Source organism: Corvus kubaryi, unplaced genomic scaffold (genome assembly GCF_017639235.1).
Source record: "Corvus kubaryi isolate FWS band 111438036 unplaced genomic scaffold, C.kubaryi_AGA036_p1.0 37394, whole genome shotgun sequence".
Lineage (NCBI taxonomy): Eukaryota > Metazoa > Chordata > Aves > Passeriformes > Corvidae > Corvus > Corvus kubaryi.
In genome coordinates, this window is record NW_024581133.1 from 9,331,716 (window position 1) to 9,353,419 (window position 21,704).

The window sequence follows — 21,704 nt, forward strand, 5'->3', positions numbered from 1 at the left end:
AGCGGGGCTTGGCTCCCCACTAAACGGAGCTTTGTTCTCCGAGCAGGATTTGGCTCCCTGAGCTTGACTTTACTTCCCGAGCCTGGCTTTGCTCCCTGAGCGAGACTCAGCTCCCCGAGCTTGGCTTCGTTCCCTGAGCCCGGCTTTGATTCCCGAGCGCGGCTTTGTTCCCTGAGTAGGGCTTCGCTCTCTGAACGAGGCTTTGCTCCCCGAGCCCGGCTTTGCTCCCCGGGCGGGACTTGGCTCCTTAAGGCGGGCTTTGCTCCCTGAGGCGGGCTCCGATTCCCGCGCAGGAATTTGGCGGGAGCCGCCAGGAGCCCAGCAGGGGGCGCCGCAGCGCACCGGCGCGGGGCGGAGCGGGGCGGGGCCGCGTGCGCGGGGCCGCGTGCCCGGGGCCGGGCCGGGGCTGAGGGGCGGGGCCCGTCCCGCTGCCGCGCACATCCCGCAGCACTCGCGCAGCGCCCGCAGCTCCGGGGCTACTGTGCCCCGACCCCGCGGTCCCGGCAAGATGTGGCGGCGCTGGGAAGCGGGATGGGACGAGAAGAGGGAGCTGCAGGAGCTCAACTCCCGCCTGCGGGTCTTCGTGACCCGCGTGCGGGAGCTGGAGGAGGAGAACCGCTTTCTGGCGCGGGAACTGGCGGAGCTGCGGGAGCAGGAGTTGATCGGGCTCCGGGTGCCGGAGCAGGAGCTGGCCTGGCTGCGGATGCAGCTGGAGGAGCTGAGCCGGGCGAAGCTGGAAGCGGAGCTGGAGCGGGACGGGCTGCGGCGGGAGCTGGAGGAGCTGCGGGCGCTGGGCGCGGAGGTGCTGGGGATGCGGCGGCGCCTGGAGCCCGAGCTGGCCGGGCAGCAGGCGCTGCTGGAGCGGCTGCGGGGCGAGTGCGTGGCCCTGGAGGAGCTGCTGCTGGAGCTGCAGGCCGAGCACGGGCATATGGCGGAGCGGCAGCGGCGGGAGGCGGTGGAGATGCGGGAGCTGCGGCTGAACTTGGCAGCCTTGCCGCCCCCCTTGGCCGGGCTGAGCCTGGAGGAGCTGGAGGAGACCTACGAGATGCTGCTCAGCCAGAGCTGCCGGGAGACCCTGCTGCGCTACCAGGAGCAGATCCAGGTGCTGCAGGAGCAGGAGGCGCAGCGCAACCGTGAGAACCTGGAGCTGCTGCGGGAGGAGAGCCGGCAGTGCCGGCAGCACCTGGAGGATCTCCACCGCCAGGGCCAGGAGCTGTGCGCGCTGCGGGAGCGGCTGGAGCAGGAGCTGCTGGCCCTGCAGGACCGCCACGGCGCCGAGCTGGAGGAGTACCAGGTGGGTGGCACATGTCCCCCGGTCCCGGGAGTCTCCCGCTGCCTTCCTGCTCCGCGACGCCTGTTTTGGGGCTCCCGAGACTCCTGCCACTCGCGTTTTCCCTTCAGCTGTGGTCCATCGCGCGATGTGAGCCCAGTTTCCCCATCTCTCCTCCTCCCTCTGCTCCGGGCGGTGCTAAAGCCCCTCTGACTCGTGGTCCAGGGCTTGCCACTTTGCCTCCTGGCTGTGGGTTTTCCGCAGGCTGGAAGAGGAGGTGGCCCAGCAGGAGCCTTTTGCTGCCGGGCCCTTCTCTGTGTGGGGCGGGGAGTCTGGGGAGAGGTGGGTGCGAATGGTGTGAATCAGAAGGGAGACACTGACCCTGAGGACATCATCCCGGTGACAGGTGCTCCCTTCCCAACCTGCTCCTGCCCTTGGGCAAGTGCCCAAGAGCATGGAGCTGGCGCACGGGCTTGCCAGGGCTCCTGGCAGGGTTGACAGGAGCGCTTGGGACACGGAGCAGTCCCTGGGAGCAAATGAACCGAGTCCCGAGGCCGTGGGACTCAGCTCATCCCCTCCAGCCTGAGGCTTTGAGGGTGACCTGTCCCAATCAGAGAACTAATCTGAAATTTCTTCTTGTTTTACACACATTCCTTGAGCCTCGGGAAGAGCTTGTGGTTCCCGGCGTAGTTAAGAAAACTTTGAGTGGTTTTAATGGCAAAAAGGTGTTGGAGGTGGATGTTGGTGTTGTCAAACAGAGGGTTACAGCATCTGCAGCTGAGGATTTGTTTGCTGTCAGGATGATGTTTGGTGTAATGTGCAATCCCCCTGTCCGTGGGAAGGGATCAGCTCCTGCCGGAACAGCAGAGTATCCGCTCATCCAGCTCGGAGTGGAGAGCGCATATTAGATCATGCAGCCCATCGATCCATTTCCTGAGGGCAACATTTCTTTTGTTCATTATTAGACCCTTTATTAACACCCTGCTGGAGCTCGGTATGTGCCTGAACCCTGTGTGCTTTGTCCAGCTTTGTGTTCCGCAGCCCTGGTAGATTATGGAGATGTTGGCAACTGGAAGGGACTGGGACCTGTTGCTGTGTGTGTGTCTGGTTTTCGTACTCTGCTAGATTGTTTGGAAGTTGCATAGTTTGCAGATGCTGTGAACTGAGACAGATTAGGTATGTAAGAAGGAATCAGAAAGGCTCTTAACTTTTAAATATTTTTTTTTTCCATTTTTGACAGGACAATTCATTCTTCCAATCACATATATAAACATTTCCAAAGCTTTAGAAGATGTCATATGTAAATCTCTCATTAATCTATCCAACAGTCAAAACCAGGTGAAAATGTAAAGAAGAAAGAAACCTCTTCATTTTTTCCATTTTATATTTAAAGTTTTCTTTGGTTTCCAAAATACGTTGTCCTTGCTGTCTATATTTTTACTAGGGATTTATAATGAAAGTCATAATTGCTCAAACTGAAAACATCTAAATATGGAGTAAAGAGAGCATTTTGTATATCTTGCTATCCATGCCCAAGTTTTTCTTCTAAAGCCAGTTAAAATGGCTTTTATTTAACTTTTTCAGCTCAGCAAGGTGTTTTTAAACCAGTTATCTCTGTATCTGGTTGTATTTTTAAAGAATTTTATTTAGAAGAGCAATTGGAGCAACCCATTGTAGATGACAGCAATCTGTTGCTGAAGTCAGATAATCAAAATCAATGGATGCCCTTGAATTGTCCTGATGCAATGCTCCAGAATGGATTATTTTGATACCAACATCACAGACTTCTCTATTACTCTCATGAACATTTGGCATTTTTAGATTTTACAGGAAAAGTAGTTTCAAATCTTAGTAATACAAGAAGAAGAAAAAAGTGTTGAAAATGTCTGACCATTATCACCAGAGATTAAATATTACTAGATATATATTCAAAGATATCATAAGGTTTATTAATTCTGAGTGGTCTTATGTTTGGGTTTGAGAAAGGCCTTTTTGCAGTTGCCAGTCTTCTGCTGTAAGAAATAAAATGTTTTGCTTATATCCAGGAAGAAAAATTTTAGAATATGTAGGAGCAGCTGTTTCAGGTTTTGTTCTTGTGATCAAAGCTTTTTTTTTTCTCACTCATTTCTTTTACTGGTTAAAGTATGTTCAACATGGGTTTTAAACTACTCTTTAAAGAGCATCAATTCCGTCCTTATTTATTGTAGAGTGTCATGTAGAAATGATATGTATGTACAGATTAAAGTCAAGTTATTATTGTTCATTGCAGCTGCAATGGTAATTAGATTTATTCACATTTTCCATATATCATCCAGTTGCCTTATATGTTCATCTTTGCCTCCTGAACTGCCCTTATCCTCAGTGAAGCTTTCAGCAATGTTAAATAGAAATAAGTATTTGGAATTGTAATGTAGCTGAACCAGGCAAGCAGTAAATCATACACTGGAAAATTTTCACTGGTCCTGAGTGTTAAAGGGATGAACTCAGTAGGTCTCTTACTTCCATAATTTTAGCTGTGTGCTATGAGAATACTGATGCAAAAACTGCTGGTGATTTGAAAACCCTGTATTATTTGGATGTAAAACCATCCATGGCCCATCCTGCTGCTCTGAAGCAAGGCGGGTATTTTTCACTGATAAGAGTGGGTTTAGGATCAGTTCCTGTGTCAGTGTTGGGAGCTCCAGAGAAGGAGAAAACATCTTGTCAAATGAACATTTAATGTTGGTATGTCGTGTGCCTTTTTCTGTATACCAGTTTCGAGCCAGCCAAGTTCAGTGTGCGTTCCTCCCCTGCTGAGCCACTGAATGAGCTGTGGGATCAGTAAATAGTACCAGATGGAAAGGGCTGGGGCCTGGAATCCTCTCTTTATTCCCTCAGTGGGTACAGCTTGGACAACCCAAGTAAATTCTTTCCCCTCTACTGTCCTTCTAAAATTTCCCAGTGCTGCCTGGAAAGGAACATATGAAGGGTGAGAGAACAGTTTCAATTCTGTTACTTAGTCCTAGTAGGACATCACTGGGATTTGGGGGCATGTGGTTGATGTGTCTGGGAAACAGATCTTTCCAAAAGAGTCCTGTGTGAAGAAAACACAAGATTTGCCAAGTACAGGTTGCATTTGCAAAATGGGTTTGTTGGCTTTTAATCTCCTGAACTTTGATGGATTGGTTTATGTGCTTTTTGGCATGCTTGGAGAGAGGACTTGAGGCCAGTTGTCCTCTTCTTTGTGTTTGAGCATCAGTGATGGAGGGCTGGATGACTGGCTGTCTGCCTTCCAGTCTATAGAGTGTCTGTTCCCGCTGGAATGAAGTCCTTTGGAATTACTGCACAGCTGGCTGAGTTATGTGGCCCCTTATGGTAATCATTAACTCAAACTCTTGGATTCCCAGTGCTCTCCAAACCCAGTGGGTAGAATCTAGGTGGCTTTTCAAACCCAGACTAGAGAACTTGGGTGTGAGGGACTGAAGCTCCTGTGTTTTTAGATAGGTCTGAACAGCCCCAGTCTTTCAGAGCTCCCCACACTGTACGGATTTTTCTGGGACTGCAGCATTATAAAAATCTTTTTAAGAAATGCATGCACATGTATAGGTTATTCTGTATTTAATTGGGGAGGCAAGAAACATCTGAATAATTTAATTTTTGTATCAGAGCTCTTAGAGGGATTGGTTTTCTTCTGCATCTTTTGTTGACTCCTGGTTCTGTTGCACCCCAGCCATTCTTTCTGGATAGACTTTTCCTTTTAAAAGCAAGGCCTTGTACTTTTCTTCCCTTCTCACCTTGGAATTTTCCTTTGTGTCTGTGCTGTTCTTGAACAGGATTGTTACTTCAGAGCTGCTAAAGGTCTGCATGGCCATAGGATGGTACCTCCACTGGGGTCTGCAGGAGGCTGTTGGGTGGTTTGTGGTGCTGTTTCAGATACGATTTGTCTTCTGCCATAAAAAGGCAATCTGAAGTACACTGAAGGCTGTGGGCAAGGATAGTCATGTCAAGGAAAACATCAGTGTAATAATTTAACAAGAGCTGCAAAGGCAAATGAAGAAAGATTAATGTGTTATATAGAGAACTGTACCCACATGTATAGGCAAATACAGGCAGCTTCCTTCCAAGAGCTTTCTTTTTAGTTTTACTTAAAAAAACCCAAAACTATTAATGTTTGACATACCAGCACTTTATATTCTTAGTTCTTACTTCTGCCTAGCACATCATGCTGGCATTAACAGCAGAGTCCCCTGCTGTATCTTCATTTTTATGCTGTTGCTCATACTGTAATACTGGAGCACTTGCTGCATGTAAGTGATATAGTTTGAATTTTTAAAAATTAGACTATCAGTGCCTTGATTTTCCAGTTTGATTGCAAAGCAGTTGTTAGGATGCAATCAAAAATACACTGTTGTGAATTCCTGTTCAGTGTTGTACATGTGTATGAGATTTTGCTTTGTAAATGATGTTTCAGAGTCTCTGCATAGTGCAGGGTGATGTGAACAAAACAGAATTGAGCCTTTGTTGATACTTAATTTCTGTCTTCCCATCCCCCAGAACAAAGTGAAATCTATAGCATTTTAGTTAGCAAGGTTAGATTTAATACAAATATATATACAAATGACAATTTACCCTTCATGTGAGAAGTAACACCAGTGATTAAAGCACTTTTTACTCTGTTCTTTTCTTCCTTATACCATTTAGTGTAAATATATACAACTCTATATATTTAGTTGTATTGTATAAGGTCATATTTAGTTATTGAGATGAAAATGAGCAATCTCTTATCAATCTTCTGAGCAGCAATTGGACAGAGCTGGGTGGACCTAAAAGCAGGTATCCAAATACTGTGGAAAGTTAAGGAAGCACTGGATGTTCATCCTTCACCTTATGGGCACTGTGAATATCTTCAGATGCTCCAATTCCAAAACTGGTTTGGACCCACCCCTCTGTGGAACTGGAAATACTGAAAAGCTTTCCAAGGCAAAGCAGTTGCTGGAATTTCTGATTTCAAGTGTGGTTTAAGCTTGTCTTAAAATGACCAAATGAGTGACATTCAAGTCGCATTTATAAAGAAGTGTATTTTCCTTGCTATGTGTGCTTAGTAATTTTGTACAGGGCCTCTGAATAGGTTTTCTGAAACATTTAACCAGCTTAGTAAGGCATAAAATGAACTTAGCATAAAACTTGCTTCAGGAACAATGTATTTTATATGGGGGGGTCGTAGAGCTGATTTCTTCTGAAGTGATAGAACATTGACATATTTTTGTATCAGATTTTTTTTAACTACAAATTTTATGTTTCAAGGCATTCAAGTGTACAGATTTTTATGTTCTTTCAAAACTAAAAATAATTTGTTTCTGTTCAGAGAATAATTGATGCCCTGGAAGAAGAAAAGCAGTTCCTGACCATGTCAATCACAGATTACCTGAGGGACTACCAAGAACTCCTGCAGGTGAAAGCAGGCCTCATCCTTGAGATTGAAACCTACAGGTAAGATTTGTGGTCACACTCTATTGTCTAGACAGAGGATAATTTAAATCCCTTTTTATAGATATGGGATCCCCATTCATCCTCTTTCCAGCATTTAAAATACAGGCAGCGACTTTGGGAGTCTCAAGGCTCTAAAGCCAGTATAATCCATAGGAATCCTATTAACTTGTTACAAATATAGTGATATGTAAGAAACCTTATTAGTCCTGGTCAACTGGATATCAGATTGATGGGAATTTTTGGGGCAATATTTGGTTACAAGCTGAGGAGACAATATCCCTAAATTGCAATCAATAAAACTTGAGGTTATGTAGTTGCCATCAACTTACATGGCACATTTCATTGTTTAAATATGTTCATTAGTGACCACCTGCAGCATTGATGTAGGCAGTGAATTCCCCATCCTTGTTTTAGTTGTAGGATAGTGGGAACAAAGCAGAAAAGTCTGTTTGATTAAGTCCTGGCTTTTTCCATCCTTGATTTGTTAGAAAAACATGTTTAGATCAAGTGGGAGATAACAGCAAACAACATCTCTGCTTATGAATCTTCAGGACTGTACATCTCTCTAACCACTAAGAAGTTGTGGGGTTGAAAAGCCAGAGTAATTCTCCTGTCTGGAGAATCAAGGTGTACATGGCATAAAACTGACTTGGAACAAAAAAATCCTAAACAACCCGAAACTGATGATCTGAAGGAAGATCCTTCCTTATTGTAAAGATCATGTGTTTTTTCTACAAATAGCACAATATTTTCAACAAATTCCATTGAGATATTGATCTTCAAATACAGACATGTGCAATTCTTATTAAGCAAAGGGATAATTTGCAAAAATGTAATGTCAGGCTACCTCTGTATTTTTTTTGAGGAGGCTGCCTCTGTCATTACCTTGTCTACATTGGGTGCATTATTCATATCCAACCTGTGTAAATAGACAGGGGTATTTCCAGTTATATATGATATATGCTTCTGTGTCCTAAAGCATTAATGCTGTGTCCTGAGTGTGAACCAGTAAGTCTGGATAAAGATAGCACCAGCTGAATTATGGGTGAGGTGTGTAGACTATCAATCCACTGATACATATGAAATTTAATTTTAGCTGCATAATTGAAAATATGAGAAATTTGAAAGAGTAACTTCTGAGTAGCTTGATAAAGAGTAGTGAGCAGAGAATGTCTGGCTTCATGAAAGAGCAGAAAGTCTCTTCAAGATGCCTTGAGAATGTCTGCAAAGAGGCACAGACCAAGGCTGGTTTCTGGATCAGATGAAATCACAGTATGGGACAAGTGTGAGTGACAGTACCCTGATGTTTGTTGGTGGAGTGAGATCCCTGTGATCTTTGGAAAGCCAGTAGTGTCTGGAGCATTCCTGTGGAAGTGGTAGCCAGTTGTGATCCTTATCTGTGTGTGTTAATTCTGTTAACTTTGCTAAAAAACATGGTTCTTCTGAATTTAATCCCAGCTCTGTTGTTGACTTTGACTGTTGTCATTAAACTTTCTCCCTCAGTTTATTCATCTGCAAAACAGGATTAGCACTGTCACAATAACAGAATTATCAGAGTTGTTTTGATGATTAGTATTCATCCAGAACTAGGAATGATAATGCCCAGATATTCAGTTGCTCAAAAACCTTGCAAACCCATGAAGTTCTGGAATTTCTCCTGAGTTTTATCACTGATTATCTGAGCATTATTGGTTTGTCTAAGGATTCCCTGCCCTGGTTACTGAGAAGAGAACAATTCAGCATCACCTGGCACTGTGTTTATCTTCCAGTTAAGAAGCTCTTTAATCTGTAGGGTTTCTTCATCTGATGGTAGTGAGTACAACTTGTATCACTGATGGCCTTGGCAAGGCAGATGTCAGTGAAAAAATGAGCATCTGCCCACTGAAGATGATGTATAGATGAAAACAGGGAATGGGCTTTGCTACAGATCAAAAAACATGGTAATGCCAGCAAACAAAATTCTTTTAAAATATCGGAAGCTGAAACGTGATTGTTCCGTGTTTTTACATTTATGCAGTTTTACCTATTCTCATTTCTCTTATTCTCCCTTTATTCAAGAAAATAGTTCCTTCTTTCTGTTGTGTCTCTTATCAGCCCTGCTGTGGGAGGGGACCCAGTCAGTCAGGTTAAGTAGGAGAATTCTGGACAGCTCATTCATGTACTTTTTCAAATCCTGTTCCTCTCCCAGGTCTTTTCACCTGTGAAAAACAGGGCATGGGAGCCCAGCTTCAGGCTGGTTTTCACAGAGGGTACTGGCATATGCCCTCGCTTATGCATACTGGAAACAAAAGGCACCTATTCACACTCAGTCCAACATCCTGAACTTTCCATGGAGAGGTTCCTACGAAGGCCCTGGCATTTCCTCTCCTCCTGGCCTTATAGGTTAAGGGTGTGGTAGCTGGTCTTAGAGCTTTCTTTGTACCTCCCACCCTGTGTTTTCTCTTTGTTTTACAACTCCTATGGTTCTGTTATAAGGTCAGTTCTTTCCATTAGTCACCATTGCTCCTGGATTGGGAAGAAGGGTCATTGTTGCAAGGAACACCCTTCCTTAAGGTCCAAGTGTATTTCCTCTTTGACTCTTCTCACCCTTCCTGCTCTGGGAGCTGAGATTCACTCAGGAACTGAAATATGTGTCTTATGTGGCTTTGTGAAATTACACCTCCTGGGAATCTTCATTTCTAAACCCTTTTCTCACTGTTGGAAGTAAATATTTATCAAGTGTCTCACAGTTTTGTCCTTGGAACCTTGCAAAACTTAGACTATGCTTAAGTTTTATTTCCAGAAAGAAGTGGTGAATTAGTCACTCTGTAAAACTCTTGATTCTAAAAGGAGTTAGAAAACCTGTCTAGGATCAGAATTCCTCTCTGTAGCTAGCAGAAACTTCTCTTCACATAGCAGAGACTGCCCAGAGCCTGTTCCAATCGGTTCAGGAGGTTTTCTGTCCTCTCTAAAATATGTTGTTGTTGTAGGGTAGAATATTTCACTTCAATGTGTGAATGCAAGTGTTCTGTTCAGGTTACCACCCTGCATTCTGAAGTGCTGAAGGCTACACTATTTTTTTCTTTTTTATTTCTGTGGTCATTGTTAGGATCTCTGAACACACTCACCAGGTGGACTTTCCAGTTGTGTTCTTCCATCAGCACTTCTGACCCTTTCTGTGCCTTCCTCTCACAGAATCATCACCAACATTAAGGTCCTCTGAGCTACTCACCACAGCTTTTTCAGTCAGTCTCATTATTTCCCCTTCACAACTTGTACCATCCAATAGCTCCTAGTCTTGTATTGGTTTTATTTTGAGAACCCACTGAGTTTTCAACACCCAGGGAATTGAACATGCTGTTACCTGCTGTTCCACACTCCTTGTTCTCCCATCCTGCGATGGAAAAAGGATGTGGAATGGCCTTGACCCCCCTTCCTGGAGAGGTGGGGGGTTTTTTTGTAACTCCTTAGAAAATACCCAGAATAGAGAGGATGAATTTTTATGGCCCGCTGGCCAACTGCCCCATCTGAGATTTTGGCTTTCTATAATTGAAAGCAAAGTCATTGCTGTCCTGAATGACCATAATAACCATTTGCACTTCATCCTTTTGTTCTCTCTCCCCACCCCAAACACTTTATCTCCTCCTTCTGCTTTCACGAACTGGTTATTTCTGTTGTCATCCAGCACAGGCTGACGAGCACGTCCCTGCTACTGTTAGATACATGACATTAATAATGAGATGAGCTAACGGTGCAGTTGGATTTTTTTTCTGGTAACACTTAAATTAAGTGTTAACAAAATGGGAGTATATATTGTTTGGGACCTGATTTCCAGGAAGTAGCTCACATGGTTATTTTTTTAGAAGAGTGCTGCTTGGAGGAATGGGTTTTTTTGATTATTACTGTGACTGCTTAAAAGTTCATACAGTTGAAATTAATTCTTCAGGCAGTTTAAGTTTAAAAGCAGACCTCACCACCAAGAGGTTATTATTAGGAAAGGATGCAGAGCAATAGAGAAGCAAAATAACTTGCATAAACTCAAGCTATGGTCAAGCTGACAAACACAACCTGAGTTTGCTGGCACAGTACATTACGCTGCACTTTCTTGTGCCAGTTTATTAAGCCAAGCTCAGTTTAACATTTTATTGGTTTTCTGATAATCTTGAGGACATGCCTATTATGAAATGTGTCCAGTAAAACACTGATTCACTGTCCAGTTTTACAGAGGTTTCAGGAAGCTTTGCCTTTCACTTTCAGTAGTAATATTTCAGGTCCAACTTTTCTGTGGGCTGCTGCCATTTGCCATATACAGTTACCTCCTGGAACTTATTTTTAGTGACCTCATACGTTGCTGCAGCAACTGAACAACTGTTGTTTTAACAGCAGCCAGAAATCCTTAGTCAAACTCCCCACATTCCTGCTTTCTTTCATCATGGTTAACACTTTCACTGCCAGCTCCTGGATGTGTTTCTGCAGCGTCACCACCAGCTTCTCTGCCATGTCTGTCAGAGCAATTTGTTTGCCACTCACTGGCTTCATCAGATCAGATGTTTGGTCTTGGGAACATCATATGTGTTGAAGGAATCTAATTCCTATAAAGCTTCTCTTAATATGGAGAAAGACAAATGGCTTTTACTGTGGTTTTTTTTGACTCACAAAAGAGAAGGAAAGATGCCCATCTGAGCCTGTTTTACTTAGTTCTAAGCTGGCTTTTCTTCTGGATCTAGAAAAATCCATGATGGCAAAGGAAACCTTGCTAATGATACTTTGCTAACGCCAAAGTGATCAGTCCTGGGAAGTGTGAAATGTACAGGTGATGCTTAAAACATCTGCTTTGTTAATTTTGACATAAAAGTCCAGCAGAAGTGTTTATACCCCAATCCTAAATGGCTTTCATCTCCTCCCGCAGGGAGTCAGAAGCCTTGGCTATCACAGTCCTCCAGCCTTACTCTTGACAGCTTTGATGTTGCAGCTGTGTCTTATCAGTGCAAAACATCTGGCATTCCCAAACCCAGAAATGTTGAGATGGGTAACAGGCTGGTAGAAGTGAACATAAACCCACCCAAGTTGCTGTGCTGACTGTAACATTCCCTTGCACGGAGAAAGAACCTGACGTAGCATTTCCAGGCTGCTGGAATAGCACTTCCTGGAAGTTTGGGAGCTATTGGAATGTCACTGCCAAAAAGGAGGGCTGAGGAGCAGGGACAGACAGAGATGTCAGTAAAAGAAACCCAGCAGTTTCTGTCACAGAGAATTTTCCTAGTCCTTTTCTATGAAATGTGTTGTGCTGATTTCCAATGGAATAGGAACTAAGAATAGTTAATTTAACACTGTAAAGTTTCTTCGCAGCACTGTATTTGACAGTAGAAGTCATACTTTCCTTCCTTTTTAATTTGAAAAGGATAGAACTTGCAAATCCTGCTGTAGCAGTTCCCTCATATCACACTGCAGCACCACCTTTACTACTCTGTTAGAAACAGAAAGGGCTGGAAATACTTTTTGCATTTTTGCCTTTTCTTTATAAAACATCTTGCCCAGAGAAGCTGTGGCTGCCCCATCCCTGGAAGTGTTCCAGGCCAGATTGGACGGGGCTTGAAGCAATCTGGTCTAGTGGAATGTGTTTACTGCAGGATCATTGTTTCAATTTCTAAGACTTATAAATGTAAAATATTATGCTTATCCTTCCCAGTAGTTTAATGAAATGTCCTTTGTGTTTTGCAGAGCTTTGTTAGAAGGGGAGAGCAAGCCGTGGATTATATGGAGAGAAGAGCATGCAGGAAAATTGCCTCAAGGTAAAAAACAAATATTAAAAAAAAATTTTTGAATTAAATTAAATATAACTGGAAATTATTATTATGTTATAGTGTTCCTGAAGTATGTTTTTATGGGTGTATTGCAAAGTGCATATTGAATCAGTTTTGAGTGTTAATATTTTAAATCAACATATTGCTCTTCTGTATGAGATACCTTATAAAATCATGCCTTGAGTGGAGAACATAGGGAGTGATGTTCCATAGCTCCAAAGAACTTTTGTATGCCCATAGGCCTTAAGAGAGTTTTGAAGTATAAAGCAAGAAGTGTTTTACAGAACATGTAGTTAAAACCATGGAGTTCATCATCCTGAGGCATTGTGGGTGTTTAAAAAGTTCATGTGGGTTTAAAGAGATATTTTAGCAGAGTAATGAAAGACAAATCAAAGACTTACTAAACATAAAGATACCATTTCTATCTTAGGAGCTGCAAATCTCTGGAGGCTGTGAGAGTATACGAGGGAAGTATCACTATTTACTTGCCCTGTTCTAATACTCTTCCCTGTGTATCTACTCTTGGTCCCTGCAAACAGGATTTTAGATAGGATGGACCTTCACTGTGACTGCTGTGGCCATTGTTATTAGTAACAGAATTAATCTGGATAATACTCACGAGTTTAACAACGTGGGGTCATTACTGTAGTCCCAGAAGACATTGGAAGGCTGTGTCTGTAGCAGGAAATTCAACAGGCTCAGGCCTAGGCTGAAATGCGCACACAGATCTGCCTACGCTCTTAAATTGTGATCACTGTGCCTGGGTCTGGACAGCACAGTTTGGATCTGGACTAGCCAGTACTTCTGCAGACCATGCTCAGGTGTATTCACAGAATAGGGAAGGAATTACAGGAGTAATTACAGAAATAATACAGGAAACACTACCAAAAGCCAGGGGAGATGAGGTCGCTTTTCAGGAGCGGGAGATGTAAGTGGTCCAGTACTGGCTGGTCTTCCTGTCAGACATTCCTGGTACATCGTATTAATTTCTATAAGTAGACCCTAAGAGGTTCTTTATTTCTGTCCCTTTGTTGTGTGGCTGTTAAGGGTTGTATTTGTGTTTGCAGTTTCTAGTATGTGGTGGCAGGTGTGCCATTAAATGTCAATAGGAACTGAGAAACTTCAGGCCACTTAGGCTAATAAAGCAAAAAACCCAGCCCACAATATTAGCATACATTATTTAATAAGAAGTTGTAAATGAACGTCAGTATAAATATGAGAAGTGTAATTCCTAAATAAATGCCACAATACACCCAGTAGTGCACAACAGGTAAAATTAGCAAGATACTGCAACTTAGCAAAAAGCTTTGCTTTCAGTTTTAATCTAATTCATGCATAGGCTTAATTAACAGGCAAAACCTACAGGAATGCCTTTACAAAGCTCCACTGAAAATGAAGACATTATTTCTTTCAGAAAATGTAGTACAAATTTTCTTAGTTCATGCTCTCTATTTAATACTATTTTAGATACAAACCATTATTTTAATGCTTGGTCTCCTGTGTTCTTTTTGCAGATATTATAAACACTTCCTATAACTACACTGATATTTACTCTACTTATCAAGAAAGAAATAGAAATAAAGCTTCACCAGCTGCCAGGATCACTGATACAAGGCACAGAATGCCAGTGACAAATATGAGCAGTTCTGCACATTACTCAGCTCACTCCACACAGACTGGATCACACACAACAACGGGTGGAAGAACTTTTGGAAGGGATCTACTTGGTTCAACGTATCGCCCTTCAACAACTGTCACAAAGGATGAAAGAATTGTAACAGACCACAAAGAACTAAGAACATTTACTCCAGACTACAGTAGCTGGAAAAGCACTGAAATGCAGCAAAAGAAGATTCCAGAAAGAAAGAAAACAGAAATTACAACTTCATCCACAGTATCTTTTTCAAAAGAATCAGCACATGCTGAAAGATCAGACAAGGACCACAAGCCAGATGCTGAAAATACAAGAATGAAACCAGGCTTCACTAGATTTCCAGTTTATGAGCTAATTACCAATGCAAAACCATCTAAATATGAAGAAACTATAATTGAAACTCGGACCACACTAAAAGACAAAAGAGGAGGAAGCAAACCAACTGAAGAGAAGACATCTCTGCTGAACGAAAAAGATAAGCTGGAGAAACAAACAAAGGATGAGAAAAAGAAAACAGACGAGAAATCTCTTGTAGAAGAACGTGTTGATTTTGGGAGGAAGACTGAGCAGAAAAAATACATCCGTGAGGGAGTTAGCCAGAAGATAACAGCAAGTGATATTTCTACTGCAAGAACTTTGAAAAGTGAATCAACCAAAAAAGATGCAACTATGACCTCAGAATCAAGAAGCCAAGAAGTCATTGAGGTACCAATCAGTATTGAAAGGCCTACTCCTGACAAAGGACCCCAGAGAAATAAAGAAATACGAGTACAAGGAGTTAAAACTTCCATAGGAAGAGAAACAGATGACCATGTAACTCAGTCTGCTGAAACTCGCCAATTGAGGATTTCAGAAGCAGAGTCCAGTCTGGAGGGTGAAGAGCAAATTAGGGATGGAAGCCATAAAATGGGAACTCTGCCAACTGAAAGCATAGCAGAGAATATTGTTACTGACATTCTTAAAACTTTCATGCAGTCTTCTAGTTCACAGATGTCAACAGACACCAAAGTGACCTATTTTAATAAGAAAGAACAAGAAGACGAAGGGAAAATAAAGACTGAGTTCACAGTGCAGTCCCAAGTTCAAGAAGACATAGATATTTCTGATAAAGGTGACTTAGGACATCTATCAAACCAGGATGTTAGAAAAGTGATTCGAGAGGGTGTGGAGGGAACTCCTTCCAAAGAGGAGATAGAGGATATTGTACATCATGGCCTGAAAGGAAGCGAGAGCAGAAAGAATGTGTCTGTGAATGTGGAGATTGTAGAGGAGCCACTGGATTACACCACTGATGAAAGGACTGATTTTTCAACACCTTTTCAAGTAGAAGAAGTGGAGGATTCATTCCCTGAGAGAGAGAGGCGTTACGGTGAAGAGGAACAAAACATCACCTTCACCTATGAAGATGTCAAAAAGAAGAAACCACGCCATGAGAGCTTCACTCGTGTGGAAGAAGTAACCGAGGAAGATGACTCACCTATTGAACAGAAATATTTTGTATCTGTTCCTGATGATCATCCTATTATTAATAAAAAAGATGATGACTCAGTATATGGGCAAATTCATATTGAAGAAGAATCAACTATTAAGTATTCTTGGCAAGATGAATTTTTGCAAGGCACACAAAGTAAGAGAGAGGAAGGTGTGAGCTCTCCAGAAGAAACCTATAAAGTGGTAGGGGAGGAAGCAAGTGCCCATATTTTAAAAGAGCATCCTGAAGGTGAAAGATCCCATGTTGAATCCATTATTATTGAAAAAGAAATTAAAATTCCCCATGAATTTCAGGCTTCTATAAAAGGGCTTTTATCCAAGGAAACGAAGGACCCTAAACATCAATTGAAGGAAGCTTTGGAGCAGTTGGAGGGCAGTCTCCCAGAAAGTGTGAAAGAGGAGCTCTCTGCATTAACAAAAGACAACAAAGTTGACGCTAGTAACTTGGCATTTGATATCAAAAAAGTTGATCAGAAGGAGGAGGGGGGCTTGGTGACAATAGTTGCTGAAGTCAATCTGTCCCAGACCCTTAATACTGATGAATTTGATGTAGATCAGCTTGGTGAAGTAATCACAAGTGAGAAAGAGAAGGCAACAATACAGTCCCTGAAGAAAGAGAGCTTGGATAGGAGCAATATAGAAGTAGATGTTTCTTCCCACAGTGATAAATACACTTCTTTGGCTGACCAAGAGATCTACAGCTCATCCACGATGAGGCGGAGTGGTGGCACTGGCTATCACACCACTGAAAGAGTTGTTTATGACAGTTCGGTTTTGGAAACTGCAGATTATGGAGAAGCCTCTTACTCATCACAATCTGCTGATGAGACCAAGTCCCAGAGGCATGTCAGGGTTGGCCCAGTAGAAGTCCAGAGGTTTGAGCAGGTCCTGTATGAAGGGCCTGGTTCTGAAGCACTGGAGCTCAGTGCTACAGAAGATCTTGTTCAGAAAGAGGGACTGTCAGAATTCAGCCAATCTGTGAAGCATTTTAAACTGGGCCCCAAGGAAATCCAAACCACAGAACAAGTCATTTATACAGGCCCCATTACTACAGTTGTAGAAGAGATTGATTCTGGAAATATTTCTCAGAAGGTTTCAACAGACTTCAGTAGGGCCACGAGACGTGTCACAGTAGGATCAAGACAAGTGACTGAAGAAGTCTCTTTTGAGGGGTCGGGTTTGGACTCTCTGGCACTCAATAGCTCAGATGGCCTTTCCCAGGCTGAAGGGGCTGTGGATGTCAGCAGATCAATGAGGCACTTCAGGCTGGGCCCAAAGGAGGTTCATACTGAGCATGTTATCTTTGAAGGACCCATCTCCGGTAAAGTGGAGGTCAGCAGCACGAGAGACGTCTCACAGACAGAAAGTTCAGTCAGACAAATCCAGCTGGGTCCCCAGGGCTTTATGACAGCTGAAGAGATCATCTACCAGGGGCCTGTCTCTGAGCACACAGAAATCACTGAACTGGAAGACCAGACACTTTCAGGAGGCTCAAGAGCTTTCAGGCACGTTAAAATAAGTCCTGCAGGAACTCAAGCTGAGGAAATAATCTTCACAGGACCCATTGCTGGAGTGGTGGAAGATCTTTCACAAACAGCAGAGTCATCTGAGAGCAGCAGGTCTGTGAAGCATATTAAAGTAGGCTCCAGGGAAACAGCTTACACTTTCCAAATGGATGTTTCCAATCTGGGTGGAATATCTGCAGTGAAGGGTGGAGAACAGCAAGTGGCAATGATGGTGTCCAATAAGCAAGACCCTTCCACTGGTCAGCCACAGGTCATTGTTGAAAGCGACCAGCTTGCAGGAAATGAAAATACAAGAAGTGGCTATGTTCTCTCCAGTTTTTCCCAAGATCAGGGTGAAAAGGTGGTGGAACAGTCATTTTTTGATAGAACTGTGCAGTTGCAAAGAACGGTCAACCAAAGTTCAGATACTTCTGAAGGGAAGAAAGTCGCTTTTGTCTACCTGGACCATGAGGAGGAAGATGATGAGGATAATGATAATGATGGACAGTGGTTCTGAAAGGACTCTGTGATGAAGCCTACGTAGCAATTTGTTTATACGTATTTTTTATTATCCTTTTTTTTTAAGAGAAAAAAGGGATGGGGAAACACTCAAACTATTTAGATTATTAATGGTGGACTGAGAAGTATTGAATTTAAGCCTCTATTCAGCACATTTTATTTTATTGGAAATTTTATTTTTGGGAGAGATCATGCTATTAATATTTTTTCCTCAGAGTTCTGTGTCTCATATTTTCAGATTTTTCCACCCATAGAAGCAGGTATCTGCTACTGGGGAATTAAAAGGATTCTATTTTTTTTTTGTTTGTTTTATAGCACATCAACTATTAAATGTGTGCTTGAATAGGACTTTTCAAACTATTTTTTTTCTTAATACTGTATTGTACTTGGTTACTACAATATTACTATGCAATTCTATTTAAATCTCAAGCTACTAACCACAAATTTAACAGAATATGAGAATAATGAGTGGTAGTAGCTGATTTTCAGTTCCATTTCTGTGTACTCATATGCAATACCTAATGAATACATTATAAGAGACAGTTATTAAAGCTATAAAATTAATTATGATCCTGTAGGATCAAAGTAATCATAGCAAGAATTGACAAAAGTGATATTATTTGTATAGCTTGAATGCAGTGCAAAAAAGAAAGAGGTAATACTGAGGGAGGAATTTCTGACAGTATTCCAGGTGAGAAATAGTGAATTTTATGGTTAGACAGTAGTATATTTAATATCTCTAAAAAGAAAACAAATTTAAAAAGTAGACTGGATAGTGTTCCCACTGAGGTAAGGAGAACTCCTTACTGATTCAGTGGCTGTGCACATTAGTAACCTCAACTTACTTTGCAGTTTATGGGTTACCTGATACTAGGTATTGCTAAAGGTAAGTGTGAAGTGTCAAACATGATTACATAGTGCCTAATTTCCTAACATAGTGAAATTAGCTGATACGTGTCCTGTTAGAAGGAAACTTTTACAAATGACTTTGCTGACACTTAATGATCATTGTGTGTCAGCTCATTCCCAGATAATCCTTTGTTTACAAACAAGGTGTCCTTTTCAGTCACTCCCCCTGCAAACCCAACCTGAGATTTGAATTTTTTTTTCTTCCTTTTTTTTTTCCTCTGAATGTAACACATGCCTCAGGCAAAAATTGCCTTGTACTTAAATCGTTTGCAAATAAGCTAATTTCAATTGGATTGCACATTGGTTGAATGAAGGACAGAATTTCACTTTATAATTCAGTGACTTTGTAAGTTCAGCTTGGAAGCCAGCACAGCACCACTGGCTGGACTGACCCAGGCAGTGCTGGCAGAAGCAAAAATAGCAGTCAAAATATTGTCACTGGGGTAAGAAATACCATACTGGACACGTATGGAAGTAACAAACAGAGGTGAGAAGCTGCTGTTTCTGCACACACACACACACACACACACAAACACACACTCACTCGCTCACTGTGTCCCACCTCTGCAGAGCAGGCACACACCTGGCTCCGGGTGGCTGAGCAGCACCAGCCCGGCAGGTGCTGACTCCCACATTTTTTCCTGTGGTTATGTAAGCCTAGTTTTGTGTGTGCTGATCCATATTAGAATCCAGTTAGACTATCTTAGTCTGGCATGACTAGTCACTTTTCAGATTCCTTACTATTAACAGAAGTAGATTTCTCAAAGCTGACTGCTGCTTTATACTATGAACGTAAATGCAAAGCTGAGGAGAAGCTCCGTGCTGACTGACATATCCTGCTCTTTCAGATATGGGACAGTTTAATCCTTGTGTGCCTTAGTTACTAAGTTTGAAACTATACAAAGCTATTAATGTTCCAGAGATTAACTCATGAGGTTTGTCTGCACTGCAGAATTTTCTGAATGTTTTCCTCATTTTGTCTGGAATCATTTTTTGAAATTGGAAGTTCTGCCAACAGCTGGAAAATGAATAGGAAACTGAGTTGTGTAAAAGCACTAAAGGCATGTGATCTAAGCTTATTTATACTGTTCACTGTGTAATAGATAACATTTTTTTCAAAATTATACCTATATGCTCCGAAAAGATCTTGAGCTTCCATTTATAAATAGGATGTTAATTGTTGTAATACTTCTTATCCTATACTTTTGTTTCCTTAGTTGACTGTATGATTTTAAGGTGGCAACATCTCTGTGTTTAATAATCATGTATAAGCCAGAATTTTCCAGCTAGATGCCTTACTGTCAGTAATCAGATTCTGTACTTCAAGTATCAAATAACTGCATGAAGGAAGAAGTCAGGTCTGTAGTAAGCAACAGAGGCAAAAAATGAGTGTAAGTTTTCTTGAAATTTTATTCAAGACTTACCATTCTCTGTAAAACAGATACAAGAATATCTGCAGAAAATGTATTTAACAACCAAGAAAAAGCTACTTAGAATGTCAAGCCCGTTTATTGATACCTTGTGGAATCTTTGACAGAGGTGCTCCTTAGGAACAGTGATGCCAAAACTGTTCCGTTTATCCTCACCTGCTCAGATGATTATAATGTTAGATGAGGGAGTAAACCAGTGAGGAGCAAATAATTCATAAAATGCAGGTGCCCTTAGCGCCAAAGGATTAAAAAAAAAAAAATTGAAAATCAGTATTGTTTCTACTGAGGCAATAACAGCTCTGTAGAAATTCCTTTGCACATCATTGTCAGATGCAGTAGGTTATGCCCAGATACATTTCTGTTTTGATTGTCTGGAGGAAAAATTTGTTCAGTGTACTCTATTTCTATTTAAGAGCAGGATTTTAATCAATTATTTGGAAGCTGGGTTATTGTAGAGAACTGGAAATGTGCATTAGCATGATGTTAAAAAGATTTTAACATTTCAGGCACAGTTCCTTTGCATGAAGAAAGGCTGTGAAAACAAAGTTGCCTGACATATACAGGTTTAAGTTTTAAAAAGGTTTTAATATAAGCACCCCGTTTTCCACTTAGTTCTCACTAACCTGAGACATTTAGACATAATGATAACTTTTGGATAATTCTACCTTCAGACAACAAAGTGTATTTAGGTGGACAGTCACATCCTGCAGGCCCTGTGGCTGCATGTGCAGAATTGAGGCTGTAGGTACATGAATTACTAATGAGAGCAAACATAACCTGCTCCCTGGTATACTAACTCACCCTAGGTGATCACTTTCTGCATAAGAATTACATCCTGTGGCTGAGCAGATTGGTGACACACCCTCAGTCAGCGTGCACTTTGGAAGCTTACTCGTATTACGCTTTTCATTAAATAGAAATAAAAACTTTACCGCTGAGTTTGGATTAAACAAAATGCTTTTCAAATATAATTAGTATTTTGGGGGGTAAAAACTATGCATTTCTATGCTGATATAGATCAGAAGTGGGGCACTGTTTTTCACATGTGTAAACCACTGGTCTAGGAAGCAAATAGAGCATAGAACATAAAGAAAGATGTGTGAGATAGCGAGAGCTCTGTGCTGGCTCATGTTTGTGAACAGCAGGTGTTTCAAAAGACGGTAAGAATGTTGAACCTGGGTTTGTTGATGTCAGCTGTGTGAAACTTCAGGCAGCTTGTGTTCTGGTCATCTGCAATGAAACTGCGTTTTTGTGGTGGTCTAAGCTTTGTGATTTTACACTTTTTCACTCTTGAGTATTAAACAATGAAAATCAACACAGATGTTTCTCTTTCTTCCTGTCTGGTGATTTTAAGGCTGCATTGTCTAAGAGAAAGGACTTAAAGTCTGTAAATACCTTGCTCTCAGGCTGAGTTAATTTTGGTTCAGAGAATGAACCTAATTTTTCTTCCAGCAAGGATTCACCTCTTACAGGTTGATAATAGAAATTATGACAGAACATGGCATATTCCTTATTGCAACCGCACCCAGCACATGTGGACCAGCAGTGGTTCAGGAGCGCCACGAGTAGTAGGAGAGGCAGAGTATAAAGCAACACAGAAGGTGGAATTCCCTGAGTTGTCAGCATCATAGTTGTCCTTGGATCGTGGCAGTTGACCCAGGTAAGTCTCAACTT

General features: G+C 42.0%; 1 protein-coding gene across 2 annotated transcripts; it reads left to right on the forward strand.

Annotated features, from left to right (window-relative positions):
* Positions 1–413: 413 nt before the first annotated feature.
* On the forward strand, positions 414–21,345 carry SYNM (synemin). 2 transcript variants are annotated; one of them, XM_042039237.1, is made up of 4 exons: positions 414–1,294; positions 6,615–6,739; positions 12,440–12,510; positions 14,037–21,345. In XM_042039237.1, exons 1-4 carry the CDS (start codon positions 509–511, stop codon positions 17,687–17,689), a joined length of 4,635 nt encoding a protein of 1,544 aa, XP_041895171.1. In that variant the 5' UTR covers positions 414–508; the 3' UTR covers positions 17,690–21,345. The 2 variants fall into 2 exon arrangements, with proteins under 2 accessions (XP_041895171.1, XP_041895172.1); XM_042039238.1 differs by lacking the exon at positions 414–1,294 and adding an exon at positions 12,953–12,989.
* Positions 21,346–21,704: the final 359 nt, after the last annotated feature.